Raw genomic sequence first — 15,345 nt, 5'->3', positions numbered from 1 at the left:
GCCTATTACCCCACTCTTCCGAGCCATCCCGGTCGCTGCTCCACCCCTTTTGCCGATCCACGGAGGGCTGCAGACTACCAACATGACACATGACACATGTGGAGTCGCCAGCCGCTTCTTTTCACCTGACAGTGAGGAGTTTCGCCAGGGGGACGTAGCGCGTGGGAGGATCACATTATCCCCCTGGCTCCCCCTCCCCCCCGAACAGGCGTCCCGACCAACCAGAGGAGGCACTACTGCAGCGACCAGGACATATACCCACATCCGGCTTCCCACTCGCAGACACGGCCAACTGTGTCTGTAGGGTTGCCTGACCAAGCCGGATGTAACACGGGGATTCGAACCACCAGTCCCCATGTTGGTAGGCAACGGAATAGACCGCTACGCCACCCGGACACAGAAAATGGCTTGATAATTAAAAGAAAATGATGAGAATGTTATTTCTAACACCGTTAAATAAAACATCAATACTGGGGGACTCACCACCATCATCTTGCCAAAGGCGTTCAATGCAAATGATGTGAGGCTGGAGGTTGGACTCAGCAGGCTCCATGTAAACATAGTCCCCCACATGGTACATACTGTCCTTGAAGCTGCAGTCTTGGCTATATGTGCGTGGCAGGCCAGACTGCCACGCACATACAGAGTCCCCACTCTTCTCTGCTTCTACGGAGTCACAACACACCCATTAAAGCAAAGCTAGATGTTTTGATTGCTCTGAGAAAACGCTTTGTATTGAAGGACTTCCATCTTTAGTACAGTGAGATTTATCACCTTTTGAACCACCTACCCTTTTTCTCCTCTTCTCTCTTGAGTTTGTCCTCCTCAAACTCCTTAGGAAGCTTCTCTTTCTTCTCTTTCTCCACGTCACTGTGCAGATGTTTGGACGTGTAGTTGAGTGCTGGGGACAGGAGGATCTCTCCGTTCTTGCACAGCTCATCTCTGATCCGGATAAAGAACTGCTGCAACTCTACAGCGTCCTCAAAGATCTCAGAGTCCGTCCTGTAATGAACATGCAGTGTGACACTCACCTGGTCAATTGCATCCTATGGTAAGCTTTGAAAGACAACGCATAAAAGTGAGGTTTATAGAACCTATCTTTTTGACTGATCTAATTTCCTAGGAGACAGTACTTGGTACCTCACCTATGCATCCGTCTTGCCTTCTCCAACACTTCAAACATGTGGTCCTGGAACACATCCAACCTTTTATAGCGGCCTCGGTCTACATTCACCCTGATGATCTCAAAGTTGAGGGCCAGCTTGTCAGGGCTGGCAGGGTCCAGGGCAGGAATCTCAGCCAGTGAGTCACTGTAGCAACGGCCCTCATCGTCCTGGTGACCCATCACGGAAACAAAGAGGCTGCGGATCAGCTCCTGGATGAGGCGGGACACGTCGGGCACGTGGGCGTCCTCCCCTCCCTCCAGGTCCCGCCTTGTCTCCAACAGTACCCTATGCAGCACCAGGGCATCGCGATAGATCAGAGACTCGGGCTCGTTGTACGTGCAGGCATTGTTGAACATGAGCACCAGGTCCTCCACCAGTGCATCTACGTCCTGGTACTTGTTGGCCAGCATGTGGCTCTTGACCTTCTCCATGTCCACAGGCTTCTTGATGGCGATGTAGTAATCGGGCAGCTCAGCGCGGGACGGCAACCTCAGGAAGATTGTGCTGAGACGGCGGCCTCGCTTGTCCGTGTAGTTCTTGACAGCCTCATAAAGCTCATTCAGCTTCTGCTGTAAGGGGGTGAGGTACTTGGACTTCTTCAGAGTAACGCTGTTCTTCCCTGCAATTAGCGGAATATACGTGAGAGTGTTAATTAACAATCCCTCTCTTAATAGCTCTCTCTCAAGTTTATATACTGGTAATTTTTAGTTTTCCTAAATCTGCTAAGTGAAAAAACTAACTACTGCCTGATAAGTGACATACTTATTTTCAGTTTTGGAGACATCAAGTCATCTTCATCAGTCACTGGCCCGAGATCCCTGCGCCTGTCCTTCATAATCTTTTCAAGGACATCAGCATCATTATAGACCTAGAAAAAGGATCAAGATCTTCCCAGTCAGTGACACCGGGTTCCTGTAAAGGTTTGACTTTCAATGCATCACTTGCTGTCCTAAACCTGATTCTTTGCACTGTAAAAGAAATTGAGCTCTGGTGAATAGTTGAGCTCTCATGAATAGTCTACGTGTAAAATTCCAATATCATTAAAAAGGACCTTTCCATTAAAGCTAGATACTAGGCTAGATGGTTTTAACGGTACAAATGACGCCTAACCTGAGAGCCTTCCTCATTGTAGTGTCGTGCATTGCGGAACATGAGCTTCATATCCTCCACCATTGCATCTTCTGTCATGTACTTGTCTGAGCGGATATTGTGCTCGATCATCCTCAAGTCCATGGGTTCCAAAATGACCTTGTAGTAGTCAGGGTAGTCCTTCTTCGAGGGCTTGACCATGAAGAGGTCGCACAATCTCCGGCCTGTGCCGGCTTCTCGTGCCTCAGCCACAGCAGCAAAGAGAACCTTCATGCGGTTCTTCTTGGTGTTCTTCTTGTGGCTGGAGATTGTGTACAGATCAGCAAAGGAATGACACGCATATGCGTCCTTTTCCAAAATGAAAACAAGTTCCTGAAGACAGTTGCGAGGATAAATTGAGTAACTGTATTTACCTCTTTCTTTTTGAGCTGCCAGTTTCAGACGTGGTAGAAGATAGCATGCTGTCCCCATCATCATCGTCTCTCTGTAAGAGTTCCTTTTTCTTCAACTAAGCAGAATCATAAATGACACAATACACGCTCAGATGTAATGTTTTTCAAATTGTCTCTCAAAATCTGACAAAAAAAAAAGTTAAACTTCTCTCTATTTGGACTTCATTATGGAGCCTGCCAAGGGTTACATAGTGCTCTCAGTTTTGAAATCACAGTCAGCTCTTCCGTAATCTGTAATTTAAGATTAGTAATCTGTTCCCTCAAATTAACAACTGAATAAGTAATTTGTGCCTTTAATTTTGTAGTCCAGTTCTGTGTGCAAGACATGATAGAAGCTGATGTTCTGCACTTATCAAACCTAGGATATACTGAAACCTACTCCTTTACTATGCTGTGGGCCACACGGCACTGCAGTAGTTAGTGCAGTTGCCTCACAGCAAGAAGGTCCTGGGTTCGAGCCCCGGGGTAGTCCAACCTTGGGGGTCATCCCGGCTTGTCCTCTGTGTGGAGTTTGCATGTTCTCCCCGTGTCTGCGTGGGTTTCCTCCGGGTGCTCCGGTTTCCTCCCACAGTCCAAAGACATGTAGGTCAGGTGAATCGGCCGTACTAAAACTGTCCCTAGGTGTGAATGTGTGTGGGCCCTGTGATGGTCTGGCGGCCTGTCCAGGGTGTCCCCCCGCCTGCTGCCCAATGACTGCTGGGATAGGCTCCAGCATTCCTGCAACCCTGAGAGCAGGATAAGTGGTTTGGATAATGCCCCTTTCCCTGCTGTGAATGAACAAACTCCCCAGATAGCAGACACATTTGGGCCTAATCTGGGGAACTTTTGGTACTTACGGCTCAGTTACGGCACTGGCAACTGTTGTGTGGGCCAGACGTGGCCCAAATGTAATGAACTGGGCTTGACTTGGTTTACAGTACGTACTATGTGGGCCAGATGTGGCCCAAATGTGGACCAAGTGTGGCTGAGTTGAGGCAGCCACACTCACCCTGAGTCAACGCCATCATTCAAGGCCAAATGTGGGCCGTAAGATAACTGCAGATGTGGGCCATATTTAGGCTAAAAATTCTTTGCTATCTGGGTCGTCCCGCACAGAGAAACGCACTCCAGAATCAAGGGCGTAGACTACTAATTGGGGGGTACAGTGTGTTAATTTGAGGAAACATATTACTAATTTGAGGGTATGGATTATAAATTCAAATGTTGGCTCGTTAATTGGGGGAAAAAGCCCGCTGATTAAGGAATACAGATTTGAACATCAACAATTTTTTTTTCTAGTGTGTGACCCTTGCCAGGGTCCGTGGGAAACAAAATGAACACTTTCATCAAAATATCTGTCCTCCCACAACTGTGACTCCTCCTCGTGCAAGGTTTGGTATGTAAATTGGAAAAACCTGCTGGATGTGCTGCAGCTTGAGTGCCCGCTTGTAAATGGAGGAGTGAGGAACGTTGTAGCGCTTGGCATTCTCGAACATCAGTGTCAGGTCTACGTCCAGGTGCTCCACACTCTCATACTCATTGCTCTTCATCTTGTTCCTGTGGGGAATTAAGGGCTCTCACATACGGGAAGGAGGGAACAGACATACGGTACTGTATAATGCATGATCCTACGGGGGATAAAATAATGCAAACGTTGAAAACCAAACGAAGCAAACCTGTGACAGTAAAACATGCAGCACAGAAATATGAGATGGAGAGGACAGGTTAGCGTTTCAACCAGCGCACACGGGCACAGAAGCAGGGTGTCGGGTCAAATGACTTGAGTCAGATGTCGTCCGTAGCACACACAGGAGGCGCCGGGTTACACCCAACAAATATGGAAGCCGATGTATCTAGCGCTGCCTTGCCAAGCCAACAAACTATTTTATCCCAAAGCAAATACACATCGGTCAGAGTGCCAACGCCTGGGAGCAGAAGAGCATCCTGAGAATTGGCAGCTTGTCAGGCTGATGTGCGTCAGCTCAAGGATAGACGCTGCTGGTGTTTGGGTTTTATGTACGGAAATGAATAGCAGCGTTATTCATCACTAGCTTTAGAAATGTGTGTGACGGCCTTTAGATTTCCCAACCAAGTTCAGTTTTGGTGAACTATGCTTCACAGCAATGGGAACAAATTACCCAATTATTCTCGACGAAACATGTGTTAAAACCAAACGTGTGTAGTGTAGCGGTCTACTCCGTTGCCTACCAACACGGGGATCGGCGGTTTGAATCCCCGTGTTACCTCCGGCTTGGTCGGGCGTCTCTACAGACACAATTGATCGTGTCTGCGGGTGGGAGGCCGGATGTGGGTAGGTGTCCTAGTTGCTGCAGTAGTGCCTCCGCTGGTCGGTAGGGGCGCCTGTTCGGGGGGGGGGTAGCATGATCCTCCCACTGGCGAAACTCCTCACTGTCAGGTGAAAAGAAGTGGCTGGCGACTCCACATGTATCGGAGGAGGCATGTGGTAGTCTGCAGCCCTCCCCGGATCGGCTGTGGGGCTGGAGCAGTGACCGGGACGGCTTGGAAGAGTGGGGTAATTGGGAGGGTACAATTGGGGGGAAAAAGGGGGAGAAATAAAAAAAAAACAATACTGAACATGTAATTGATTTATCATAAGGCTTATCACACAGTTAACATCTGTGATATCGATTCATCTTATCCCGGAAAGTTGAATCAGTTCATCTGGACTCAAGGCTCAGAGGGGGAAACGTTTCATCATCATCTAAGTGACTCCGTCAGTCTCAGCTGACAGCAGGTATCCCCACCCTTATAAACAGCACAGTTGCAGAACAACCGAAACCGGCGATCAGTTTCAAATGCAATTGCCACGCCAGTTTCATTCATTATGCAACTGTGCTGTTTATAAGGGTGGGGACACCTGCAGTCAGCTGAGACTGACGGAGTCACTTAAGGCCGTGACACACCAGCCGTCGGCCAATGTCGGGCCGTCGGCGAGCGTCTGTGGCCCTAGTTTTTGCAGTGTGTCCCGCACCGTCGGCACTGGTCGGAACCCAGTCGGCAGCTTTTCGGCCGATTCGGCACGTTGAATGGGCGGCGGAGCCCGTCGGTGAGAGAGATCACTCTGATTGGCTGTTCAGCTTAGCGAATCAAAGCACGAGAAGAGAAACGGAGGTTACGAAAGCAAACGACGAAGCCAAGAGGCCACACACAGAAGGCTCTTCTCATTTTTCGTCTTCATTGCACCTGAACATTTCAAGAACTGTTCCTCTCACGCAGGCGCAGAACGTACATGCTAGCTGGCCGTCGGCTGCAGTCTTTGCGGTGTGTTCAGGTGCTACTTTTTGGCCCGGACAGGTGGCGCGAGGCGACGAAACGGTCGGCCTTCGTCACCGCTAGTTCTCATGTCGGTTTGGTGTGTCCGAGCCCTTAGATGAGTGGTGACACGTTTCTCCCCCTAAACTATGTGTCTGGATGAACTGATTCAACTTTCTGGGATTTCCTTACCTGGATGACTGAGCATCAAGATGAGTCATCACATGATTAATTACTGATCTGACGGTTAAACCAACGATAAATTAAGAGGAAGGATTCTTCCCATTGTGTGGTAGAGATTTTATCTGATATACTACCTTAATTATACTTGGGCAAGCATCTTTACTTGCGTCAGCCGAGCCAATGGAAACTAGCTAATCCCTTTTTATTTACCTTTTTTATTATTATATGACAACAGTTGGTCGCCTAAAACTCTCTTGACAGTGGGGTGGAGACAACTGTTGAATCCGCAGGCACAATGTGGCGTACGAAATGTGTTTTTCAACAGGCGTTAACAAAGGCCAATACTGTTAGGATTCAGATCCACCATACCTGATCTGGTAGAGGCAGATGGGCTGGCTGATCTGCTGGTAGTAGTCAGGGTAGTCCTTCCTGGAGGGCAGCTGAAGGAATGGCTCGGAGATCAGGTGGCCCTGGCTATTCCTGGCGCCCCGCACAGCTTCGTACAGCTGGAAGATGGGGTTGCTCATGTCCATGTTGGAGTGCATACTCTCGGCCTCCGACTCCCCCTCGTCGTAGTGGACAGACCCTGGGTAACATGCAAGAGCAGTGAACAATATGCAAATAATTTTTACGAAACTGCACATACAGTCTTTATCTGTAAGATTTATGGAGAGGCGTCTGGGTGGCATAGTGGTCTATTCTGTTGTCTACCAACATGAGGATCGGTGGTTCGAATCCCTGTGTTACCTCCGGCTTGGCCGGGCGTCCCTACAGACATAATTGGCCGTGTCTGCGGGTGGGAGGCCGGAAGTGGGTATGTGTCCTGGTCGCTGCACTAGCGCCTCCTCTCGTCAGTCGGGGCGCCTGTTCGGGGGGGGGCGGGGGAACTGGGGGGAATAGCATGAGCCTCCCATGCGCTATGTCCCCCTGGTGAAACTCCTCACTGTCAGGTGAAAAGAAGCGGCTGGTGACTCCACATGTATCGGAGGAGGCATGTGGTAGTCTGCAGCCCTAACCGGATTGGCAGAGAGGGTGGAGCAGTGTGGGGTAATTGGCCGGGTACAATTGGGGAGAAAAAGCAGGGGGGAAAAAGCCTCTTAATACATCAATCTGACAGCTTTCATTCAAACTATCCTAATTTGGTAATGGTTCCAGAACTCTCAGTCATGGGTCGACAAATTGCAAAACAAACCTCCAGCTGACATTCACACATGACCCTGACACGTAAAACTGAGCCCAGATAGCAAAATTGGTGTGGCCCGGACCCGTCCCACACCTGACACTTTCATCCGGCCCACATACCATGTGGAATGACGGCACTTGGGCGGTCCGCTCCCGTGCGCCAGATCTGGGCCAGAACCAAGCCATAGCAATGCCGCATGTGCCACATATTTGCCAAAGGTGGCCCATATTTGGGCCATATTTGCTATTATACATGTAGGCCACTTCAGGCTCACATCCATTTTATCAGGGCCAGAAGAAGGCCATCAGTGCTGCATCACTGCCTGAAGCGGCCCACATCCGGATGCTGTCTGGGAGGGGAGGTTTAGGGGTTAGACAGCACTTGTGAATGAACTGTATGTACTGTTATCCCAACAGGAAGGAGGTGAAGGAGTACCGGAGAGAATGCCCTCCTCGTCACTTTCATACTGAAGGGCCATGGTGATGGCGGAGAGACGATCTCCCTGAGCCGACCTTCTGTTCCTGACACAGAGACACACAGAGACAAGGACAGGGAGGCAGGACAGGTGATCCCTCTGTGCTTCTTAACAGGGTTACTAACAGTGTTATTTCCCGTGTCCCGGTGTACCTGATGCGAATGCTGGACTTGATGGGCTCCGTGTGCTCCATCTCCGCCCTTTTTTGTGCAAAGACTTTTTTGATGGTGTTGGCATCCTTGAACAAAGGAGTCGATCATCACTTCAGGAATGATGCTTTTCATGCACCGCCAGTGTCACACCGTGGGCTCTCTGTCGTTCCGGTACTTACCTTAAAAACCTGCGAGCCAGGCTCGTTGTATGTCTTAGCATTCTTTGCCAGTAACTCGACGTCTTTCGCCATGGCACTTACACTTCTGTAGTGGCCCATCTAAAAGAAAAAAATTTACATTTACCCGGAAACTTATCTAAAAAAAAAAAAATATTGTCAATAATTAAGAGCCAAAATTCACTGAAGAAATGGAGATGCACACCTGAATCTTTAGAGCAATGATTTTCAGATCTATTGGTTCCTTAATGATGGCGTAATAGTCTGGGTATTGCTGGAACAAAGAAAAATGGATATCAAAACCTGGTCCGTCTGTTTGCAAACTTCTACTTTCACACGTCTTTCATCCATTATCCGAACCGCTTATCCTGCTCTCAGGGTCGCGGGGATGCTGGAGCCTATCCCATCAGTCATTGGGCGGCAGGTGGGGAGACACCCTGGACAGGCCGTCAGTCCACCGCAGGACCAACACATTCATACCTCGGGACAATTTAGTACGGCCGAGTCACCTGACCTACATGTCTTTGGACTGTAGGAGGAAACCGGAGCACCCGGAGGAAACCCACAGACACGGGGAGAACATGCAAACTCCACATGGAGGACGACCCCGGACGACCCCCAAGGATGGACTATCCTGGGGCTCGAACCCAGGACCTTCTTGCTGTGAGGTGACCGCGCTGACCACTGCGCCGCCGTGCTGCCTTTACACCGGTGGTGCCCAACCCTGCTCCTGGAGAGCTACCCTCCTGCCGGTGTTTACTCCAACCCTGATTTAACACATCTGATTAAATTAATCAAGGTGTTGGTCAGTGGGTAATTAGTAGAATCAGGTGTGTTAAATCAGGGTTGGAGTGAAAAACGGCAGGATGGTAGCTCTCCAGGAGCAGGGTTGGGCACCACTGCAGTTTACACACTTCACACTTTAGTAGAACTGTGAAAAATTTTCACACTTCTACTAAATAAATAGATAAATAAATAAATAAACAAATAAACAAATACATACATACATACATACATACATACATACATACATACATAAAGGCAGCACAGTGACGCAGTGGTTAGTGCAGTCGTCTCACAGCCAGAAGGTCCTGGGTTCGAGCCCCGGGGTAGTCCAACCCTGGGAGTTGTCCTGGGTCGTCCTCTGTGTGGAGTTTGGATGTTCTCCCCGAGTCTGTGTGGGTTTCCCTGCGGGTGCCCCGGTTTCCTCCCACAGTCCAAAGACATGTAGGTCAGGTCACTCGGTCATACTAAATTGTCCCTAGATATGCATGTGTGTGTGTGTGGGGGCCCTGTGATGGCCTGGCGGCCTGTCCAGGGTGTCTCCCCGCCTGCCCCCCAATGACTGCTGGGATAGGCTCCAGCATCCCCACGACCCTGAGAGCAGGATAAGTGGTTCGGATAATGGATGGATGGATAAAAAAAACCCAGATTCGTACCACTTTGGAAGGAAGCTTCTGGAACAGCTCACTGATGAGCCGCCCAGTGGGCTCTGTGTAAGACACCACCGCATCAAGGAGCTGCTCGAGGACCTCTTTCAAGCAAGTTGGTGCATTCTGTCAAATTTAAAACAGTCATAAAGTTGAAAATCAGCAAATCACTGTTGGCTTTTGATATCTGGAGTGCCGCTAAAGACAGGGCATTCAGTTCTTCTTTTGGGGGGGGGGATTCACCCCCCCCCCCATTGTACTTGGCTAAATATCCCACTCTTCCTAGCCATCCTGGTCTCTGCTCCACCCCCTCTGCCGACCCGGGGAGGGCTGCAGACTACCACATGCCTCCTCTGATACATGTGGAGTCCCCAACCGCTTCTTTTCACCTGATAGTGAGGAGTTTCACCAGCGGGATGTAGTGCGTGGGAGGATCACGCTATTCCCCCCAGTCCCCGAGCAGGCGCCCCAACCGACCAGAGGAGGCGCTAGTACAGCAACCAGGACACATACCCACATCCAGCTTCCCACCCGCAGACACGGCCAATTGTGTCCGTAGGGACGCCCGCCCAAGCTGGACGTAACACGGGGATTCGAACCGCCGATCCCCATGTTGGTAGGCAATGGAATAGACCGCCGCGCCACCCGGACGCCTGAGGGACGAACTTCTAATCTTTGCGTTTCTGTTTCGTTAGGCGGCCGTAACAGATTCACATCACCAACACGTCAAATGTCACCTCATCCTCGGCTGACCCTCCGGGGTTGTCGTACCCATCCTCATCATCTTCATCATAATCTCCCCGCTGAACAAACTCATTCTTGGTCCGCAGGTAGAGGTCCCACAGTTTACAGGCCGCTCTGTATTCAGGGCTGTCTGACTACACACACATACAGAGTTTTTTTACTTCAGCACGTCTACCTCAGACATCACAGGTGGTGCCGTTTTGGATCACAGGTATGAAACCCTGCACATAAATACAAATTCAGTATAAGTATGCATCACATGTATTCTAGGTTGTTACCTTGTAATATGTTTTAGCGTTGCTGAACAGCAGCTGAAAGTCACTAGTGAGCTGCTCTACATCATCGTACTCCTCCATCTTGAGTTTCTGCTGGATCTTCATCATGTCGATAGGCTGCGAGACCACGTGGTAGTAGTCCGGTTGGTTCCTTTAAGAGAAAAAACCCACTCGTAAATCTGTTCAAACGTTGACTCTGTGCAACTTTAGGTTTATGTATATCCAGAAGTGAACAGTCACACGGTTCTAAAACGGCCGTTCCCCCTCACCTCCTTTTCGGGGCTCTGATGAACAGCTCGCACAGCATCCTGCCCTGGTCGTCCTTGTAATCTCTGATCGTGTTGTACAGCTCATGACACACAGCGATCTGCAAGGTAAAGGTCACACACTGGAACGGAGGCACATCCGAATGAAATGTGGCGAATTTGGGGGGGGGGGCAGCCGGGAACCACCGCAGCCGGGACGCGAACCCGGATCTCCTGCACCATGGACGACAAGGTTAACCAGTCGACTAAAGGGTCCGACCTGTTAGCCAAGGGCTAGCGATTCTAGTTATCCGTGCTCATTACACTGCCCCCCTCCTTCAGGAAGCGTGTCTCCGCGCTTCAGCATATCAGCCCCCTCACGCCTCCGGGAGCACGTGCTTCCGATGGCCTCACGGTCTCACCATCCCACTTCTGACACCAATGTAGCAAATTCGGGGGGGGGTGCAGCATCCATTTCATTATATTCAGGCTATAAAAGTTCTGATTGTATTGTTCTGAAGTACACAAATCCATCCATCCACCCATTATCCAGACCGCTTATCCTGCTCATAGGGTCGCGGGGATGCAGGAGCCTATCCCAGCAGTCATGGGCGGCAGGGGGGAAGACACCCTGGGCAGGACACCAGGCTATCACACAGGGCCAACACACACACACACACACACACACACACACACACACACACACACACACACACACACACACACACACACACATATACACACATTCACACCTAGGGACAATTTAGTACGGCCGAGTCACCTGACCTACATGTCTGGACTGTGGGAGGAAACCGGAGCACCCGGAGGAAACCCACGCAGACACGGGGAGAACATGCAAACTCCACACAGAGGACGACCCGGGATGATCCCCAAGGTTGGACTATCCCGGGGCTCGAACCCAGGACCTTCTTGCTGTGAGGCGACCGCACTACCGACATGTAGGTCAGGTGAATCGGCCGTACTGAATTGTCCCTAGGTGTGAATGTGTGTGTGTCTGTGTCGGCCCTGTGTGATGGTCTGGCAGTCTGTCCAGGGTGTCTCCCTGCCTGCCGCCCAGTGACTGCTGGGATAGGCTCCAGCATCCCCGTGACCCTGACAGCCGGCTAAGCGGTTTGGATAACGGATGGATGGAAAATGTAACGCGGTACTTACGGGGTCCACCGTTGGAATGTTTGAGGTCCTTCTTCTCTTTCGACCTACTGAAGACAATAATGGGGGCTGGCTATCCTCAAAATCTCCCCCACTCACGCTACTGGAGGGGGACGTCGCCCTTTTCCTTTTCAAGGCCATGACGGAACCTCTGAGGGGAGAAAAAACAAAATAACATGACGTGCAGAATGCCAGGCAGAGGACTTTAACTAACATGTTGACTCTAGAAGATTCACTCGAACGACTTTAATTCGTTCAAACGTTACTTGGAAAAACACCTTGTATGAAACGCAATGTACGTATCTATGAGGCATCCACTGAATAAATGTTATGAACCAACACAACGTCTACAGCCCTAGAGGCGCTTTTGAGGAGTGCAGAAGTGTGTAATGTTTCCATTACAGACTTGTGAGTGACAAGTTTATGACAGGTGCAACACATGTAAATTGTACACATGGCATTTCCTCCAAATACTACAGCAAAAAAATGGATCTCGATGCACAACCCTGTTATCACGGTGCGGTATAGACCTGACATTGCAAAGTCCCGGGGAGGGGGTCCTACTGTGGCGAACTGAATGAGAGGAAACGGCAGAGAAACTGTAGTTTACAAAGGCTGGCAGGTCAAGACCTGTCGCTGCAGACAGCAACTGGCTCCGTGTTTGTTCTGTAAGAGAACACAGTACAGGCTGAGCTTCGCCAAGAGTCGAAGGTAAGTCGTTGTACATAAGAGGTTGGCGTCTTATCAACTGGCACACCCCTTGGCATTTCTTAAGTTTTATTTCTGGCTCAGTTTGCTCCTGATCCCCCAAACCCATCCATCCATCCATCCATCCATTGATTATCTTAAGCACTTATCCTGTTCTCAGGGTCGCGGGGATGCTGGAGCCTACTCCAGCAGTCACTGGGCGGCAGGTGGGGAGACACCCTGGACAGGAAGCCAGGCCATCACAGGGCCAACACACACACACACACACATTCACACATACACATTCATTCTTAGGGACAATTTAGTATGGTCGATTCACCTGACCTACATGTCTTTGGACTGTGGGAGGAAACCGGAGCACCCGGAGGAAACCCACGCAGACACGGGGAGAACATGCAAACTCCACACAGAGAATGACCCGGGATGACCCCCAAGGTTGGACTACCCCGGCTCGAACCCAGGACCTTCTCGTTGTGAGGCGACCACGCTAACCACTGCACCACTGTGCCACCTCCCCCGAAACCCATGATGACAGAAATGTTATGGTGAGCAAATAATTTTCCAGCTTCGGAGAGAACATCGACTTGCCTCCTAACTATTTATGACGGAGCCGATCCACATACAACACTGAAAAAAATATATATCTGAAACTCCCAAGTTTTGCTTTTCAGTTCAACTAGTACTCCACCAGAAGCCCCCAAAATCATCACAGATGGCTGGAAAACATGTTTTTTTATTAGTAACACTTGCCTTTAAACACTGTAAAAAAAAAGCACTGATTGTGGACTTCAGGAGGTCCAGAAGCTGCAGCCACTCCCCCATACACATCAGTGGGGTGGAAGTGGAGCGTGTCTCCAGCTTTAAATTCCTCGGCGTCCACATCACCGAGGAACTTCCCTGGACCCCAAACACCCAGGCCCTTGTGGAAAAAGGCCCAACAACGCCTGCATTTCCAGAGGAGGCTGAGGAGCGCCCGTTTATCTCCCCCAAAATTCTCACCAACTTCTACCACTGCACCATAGAGAGCATCCTGACCATCTGCACCTCAGTGTGGTACGGCAGCTGCACCTCAGTAGACCAGAAAGCTCTGCAGCGGGTCATCAAGGCGGCCCAGCATATCACCGGTACCCAGCTCCCAGCCATAAAAGACATTTATCACAAACGCTGCCTCCGAAGGGGTCTCAGCATCAGCAGAGATCCCACCCACCCCAACCATGGACTGCCCCCCCCCGCGGTCTGGGAGGCACCACAGGAGCCTCAGAGCCCGCACTACCAGGCTCAAAGACAGCTTCTTTCCCCAAGCCGTTGCCCACCTGAGCCTGGCCACCCACTGAATGAATGTCTGTGAATATTTTTAAATATTTTGTACGTGTGCCCTTTTTTTTTAAACTTATTTTCTAGCTTTTGGTCCTCATCTGTGTGTATCTTACGCTGTGTTTGTCTGTCTGTCTGCCGCAGCCCTCATTTCATTCTTAGCACGTCTGCCTGCACATCGTTCTCAATTGATCATAAGTGATTAGAAGCCGCGTGTGTCTCAGACGCGACAGTCGCCTGTTTGAATAAAGACCAAGTTCCGAGTCTGCCAGAGAGACGGAGGCAGCAGGGGGTTGGACCAGTGCGGTGCAACCTGCCGCCTTCTTTATCTATCACCTGCCCCACCACCACCACACCTGGAGCGCAGGAGGGCAGCAGGGGGGCTGAGAGACGCGGTATCCCAATCTAACCGAGGGGGGTCGGGTCCGTTCATCCGCTGCTTCCAAGCTGCGCTCGCCCGCGGGGCTACCTGCGTAACACGGCTGGCTGAAAGTGGACTGCCGCAAAGTCGGAAGAATAGCTAAGGTTAGCTAGCGTTAGCTGCCCGCATCCTCTCGGCTGCGACAAAGGCATCACCGGGGCGCTGAACGCCAGCCGGGTCCGCCGGCAGCGGCCGAGGATACAATACGTCCAACCGGGGGAGTCCGGGTGCTTACCTTCGGCGAGGGCGTTAAAGGACTCATACGGTTTTTCACCATGCGCGCAAAAAAAAAGATAATAATCTATCGATTTGGGGGGTGGGGGGTGTGTGTGTGTGGGGGGGGGGGTGGGTGGGTGAGGGGAATGTGACGTTTGCGGCAATATGACAATAACTTCCGTTTCGGCTTCGCTCAATTTCAAAATAAATGTTCGAGCCGCCTCTCGACGAGATTTCGTTGACGTACGCGATAAACACGCGGGTTTTTTCTTTGTTTTTTTCCGCCCCCTTTTCTCCCCCAGTTGTCAGACCAAGCCGGGAGGCAACACGGGCATCCGAGTCGCCGACCCCCAAACGGAGCAGACCGCTGCGCTACCCGGGCGCCCCAACACGCCGGGTTTTTTTTTCTGGCGCGGCGTTAAAGGTGACGCTTGCAGCGAGATGACAGCAACTTCCGGTTCGGCTTCGCTTCGTTTCAAAATAAAACGTGATCCCTTTCGACGGGATTCCTTTGACGCACATGATAAATCCACCGCGTCTGGTTTTTACTTCTGACGTGGTGTTAGGTGGCAAACTCTATTTATTCGTTTATTTGTCAACCTTTTTCGAGACCGGACTTGCATAAATGAAATACTTATTTATAGCTGTAGAGCAGTGGTTCTCAACCTTTTTGGGGTCCTGGACCCCCTGCGTA

General features: G+C 50.6%; 1 protein-coding gene across 1 annotated transcript in view; it reads right to left on the bottom strand.

The window, feature by feature from the left end:
- The window catches only part of LOC130108050 (protein polybromo-1-like), a 28,059-nt gene extending 13,304 nt beyond the window's left edge, over window positions 1-14,755 (bottom strand). The window contains exons 1-18 of the mRNA XM_056274889.1: window positions 14,671-14,755; window positions 11,996-12,143; window positions 10,847-10,944; window positions 10,581-10,728; window positions 10,296-10,436; window positions 9,568-9,684; window positions 8,334-8,402; window positions 8,132-8,230; window positions 7,953-8,038; window positions 7,761-7,846; window positions 6,512-6,728; window positions 4,102-4,243; window positions 2,669-2,763; window positions 2,277-2,556; window positions 1,929-2,034; window positions 1,146-1,785; window positions 791-1,002; window positions 484-666 (exon numbers count right to left, since the gene is read on the bottom strand). Of these exons, the coding sequence (XP_056130864.1) occupies window positions 484-666; window positions 791-1,002; window positions 1,146-1,785; window positions 1,929-2,034; window positions 2,277-2,556; window positions 2,669-2,763; window positions 4,102-4,243; window positions 6,512-6,728; window positions 7,761-7,846; window positions 7,953-8,038; window positions 8,132-8,230; window positions 8,334-8,402; window positions 9,568-9,684; window positions 10,296-10,436; window positions 10,581-10,728; window positions 10,847-10,944; window positions 11,996-12,133 (2,857 nt within the window). The 5' untranslated portion in view covers window positions 12,134-12,143; window positions 14,671-14,755. The remainder of the gene's footprint in view (window positions 1-483; window positions 667-790; window positions 1,003-1,145; window positions 1,786-1,928; window positions 2,035-2,276; window positions 2,557-2,668; window positions 2,764-4,101; window positions 4,244-6,511; window positions 6,729-7,760; window positions 7,847-7,952; window positions 8,039-8,131; window positions 8,231-8,333; window positions 8,403-9,567; window positions 9,685-10,295; window positions 10,437-10,580; window positions 10,729-10,846; window positions 10,945-11,995; window positions 12,144-14,670) is intronic.
- Between the last annotated feature and the right edge of the window lie 590 nt (window positions 14,756-15,345).

This window comes from Lampris incognitus, chromosome 2 (genome assembly GCF_029633865.1).
Source record: "Lampris incognitus isolate fLamInc1 chromosome 2, fLamInc1.hap2, whole genome shotgun sequence".
NCBI classification, from domain to species: domain Eukaryota; kingdom Metazoa; phylum Chordata; class Actinopteri; order Lampriformes; family Lampridae; genus Lampris; species Lampris incognitus.
Note: the sequence above shows the minus strand (reverse complement) of the source record. Positions and strands in the feature narration are given on the sequence as shown.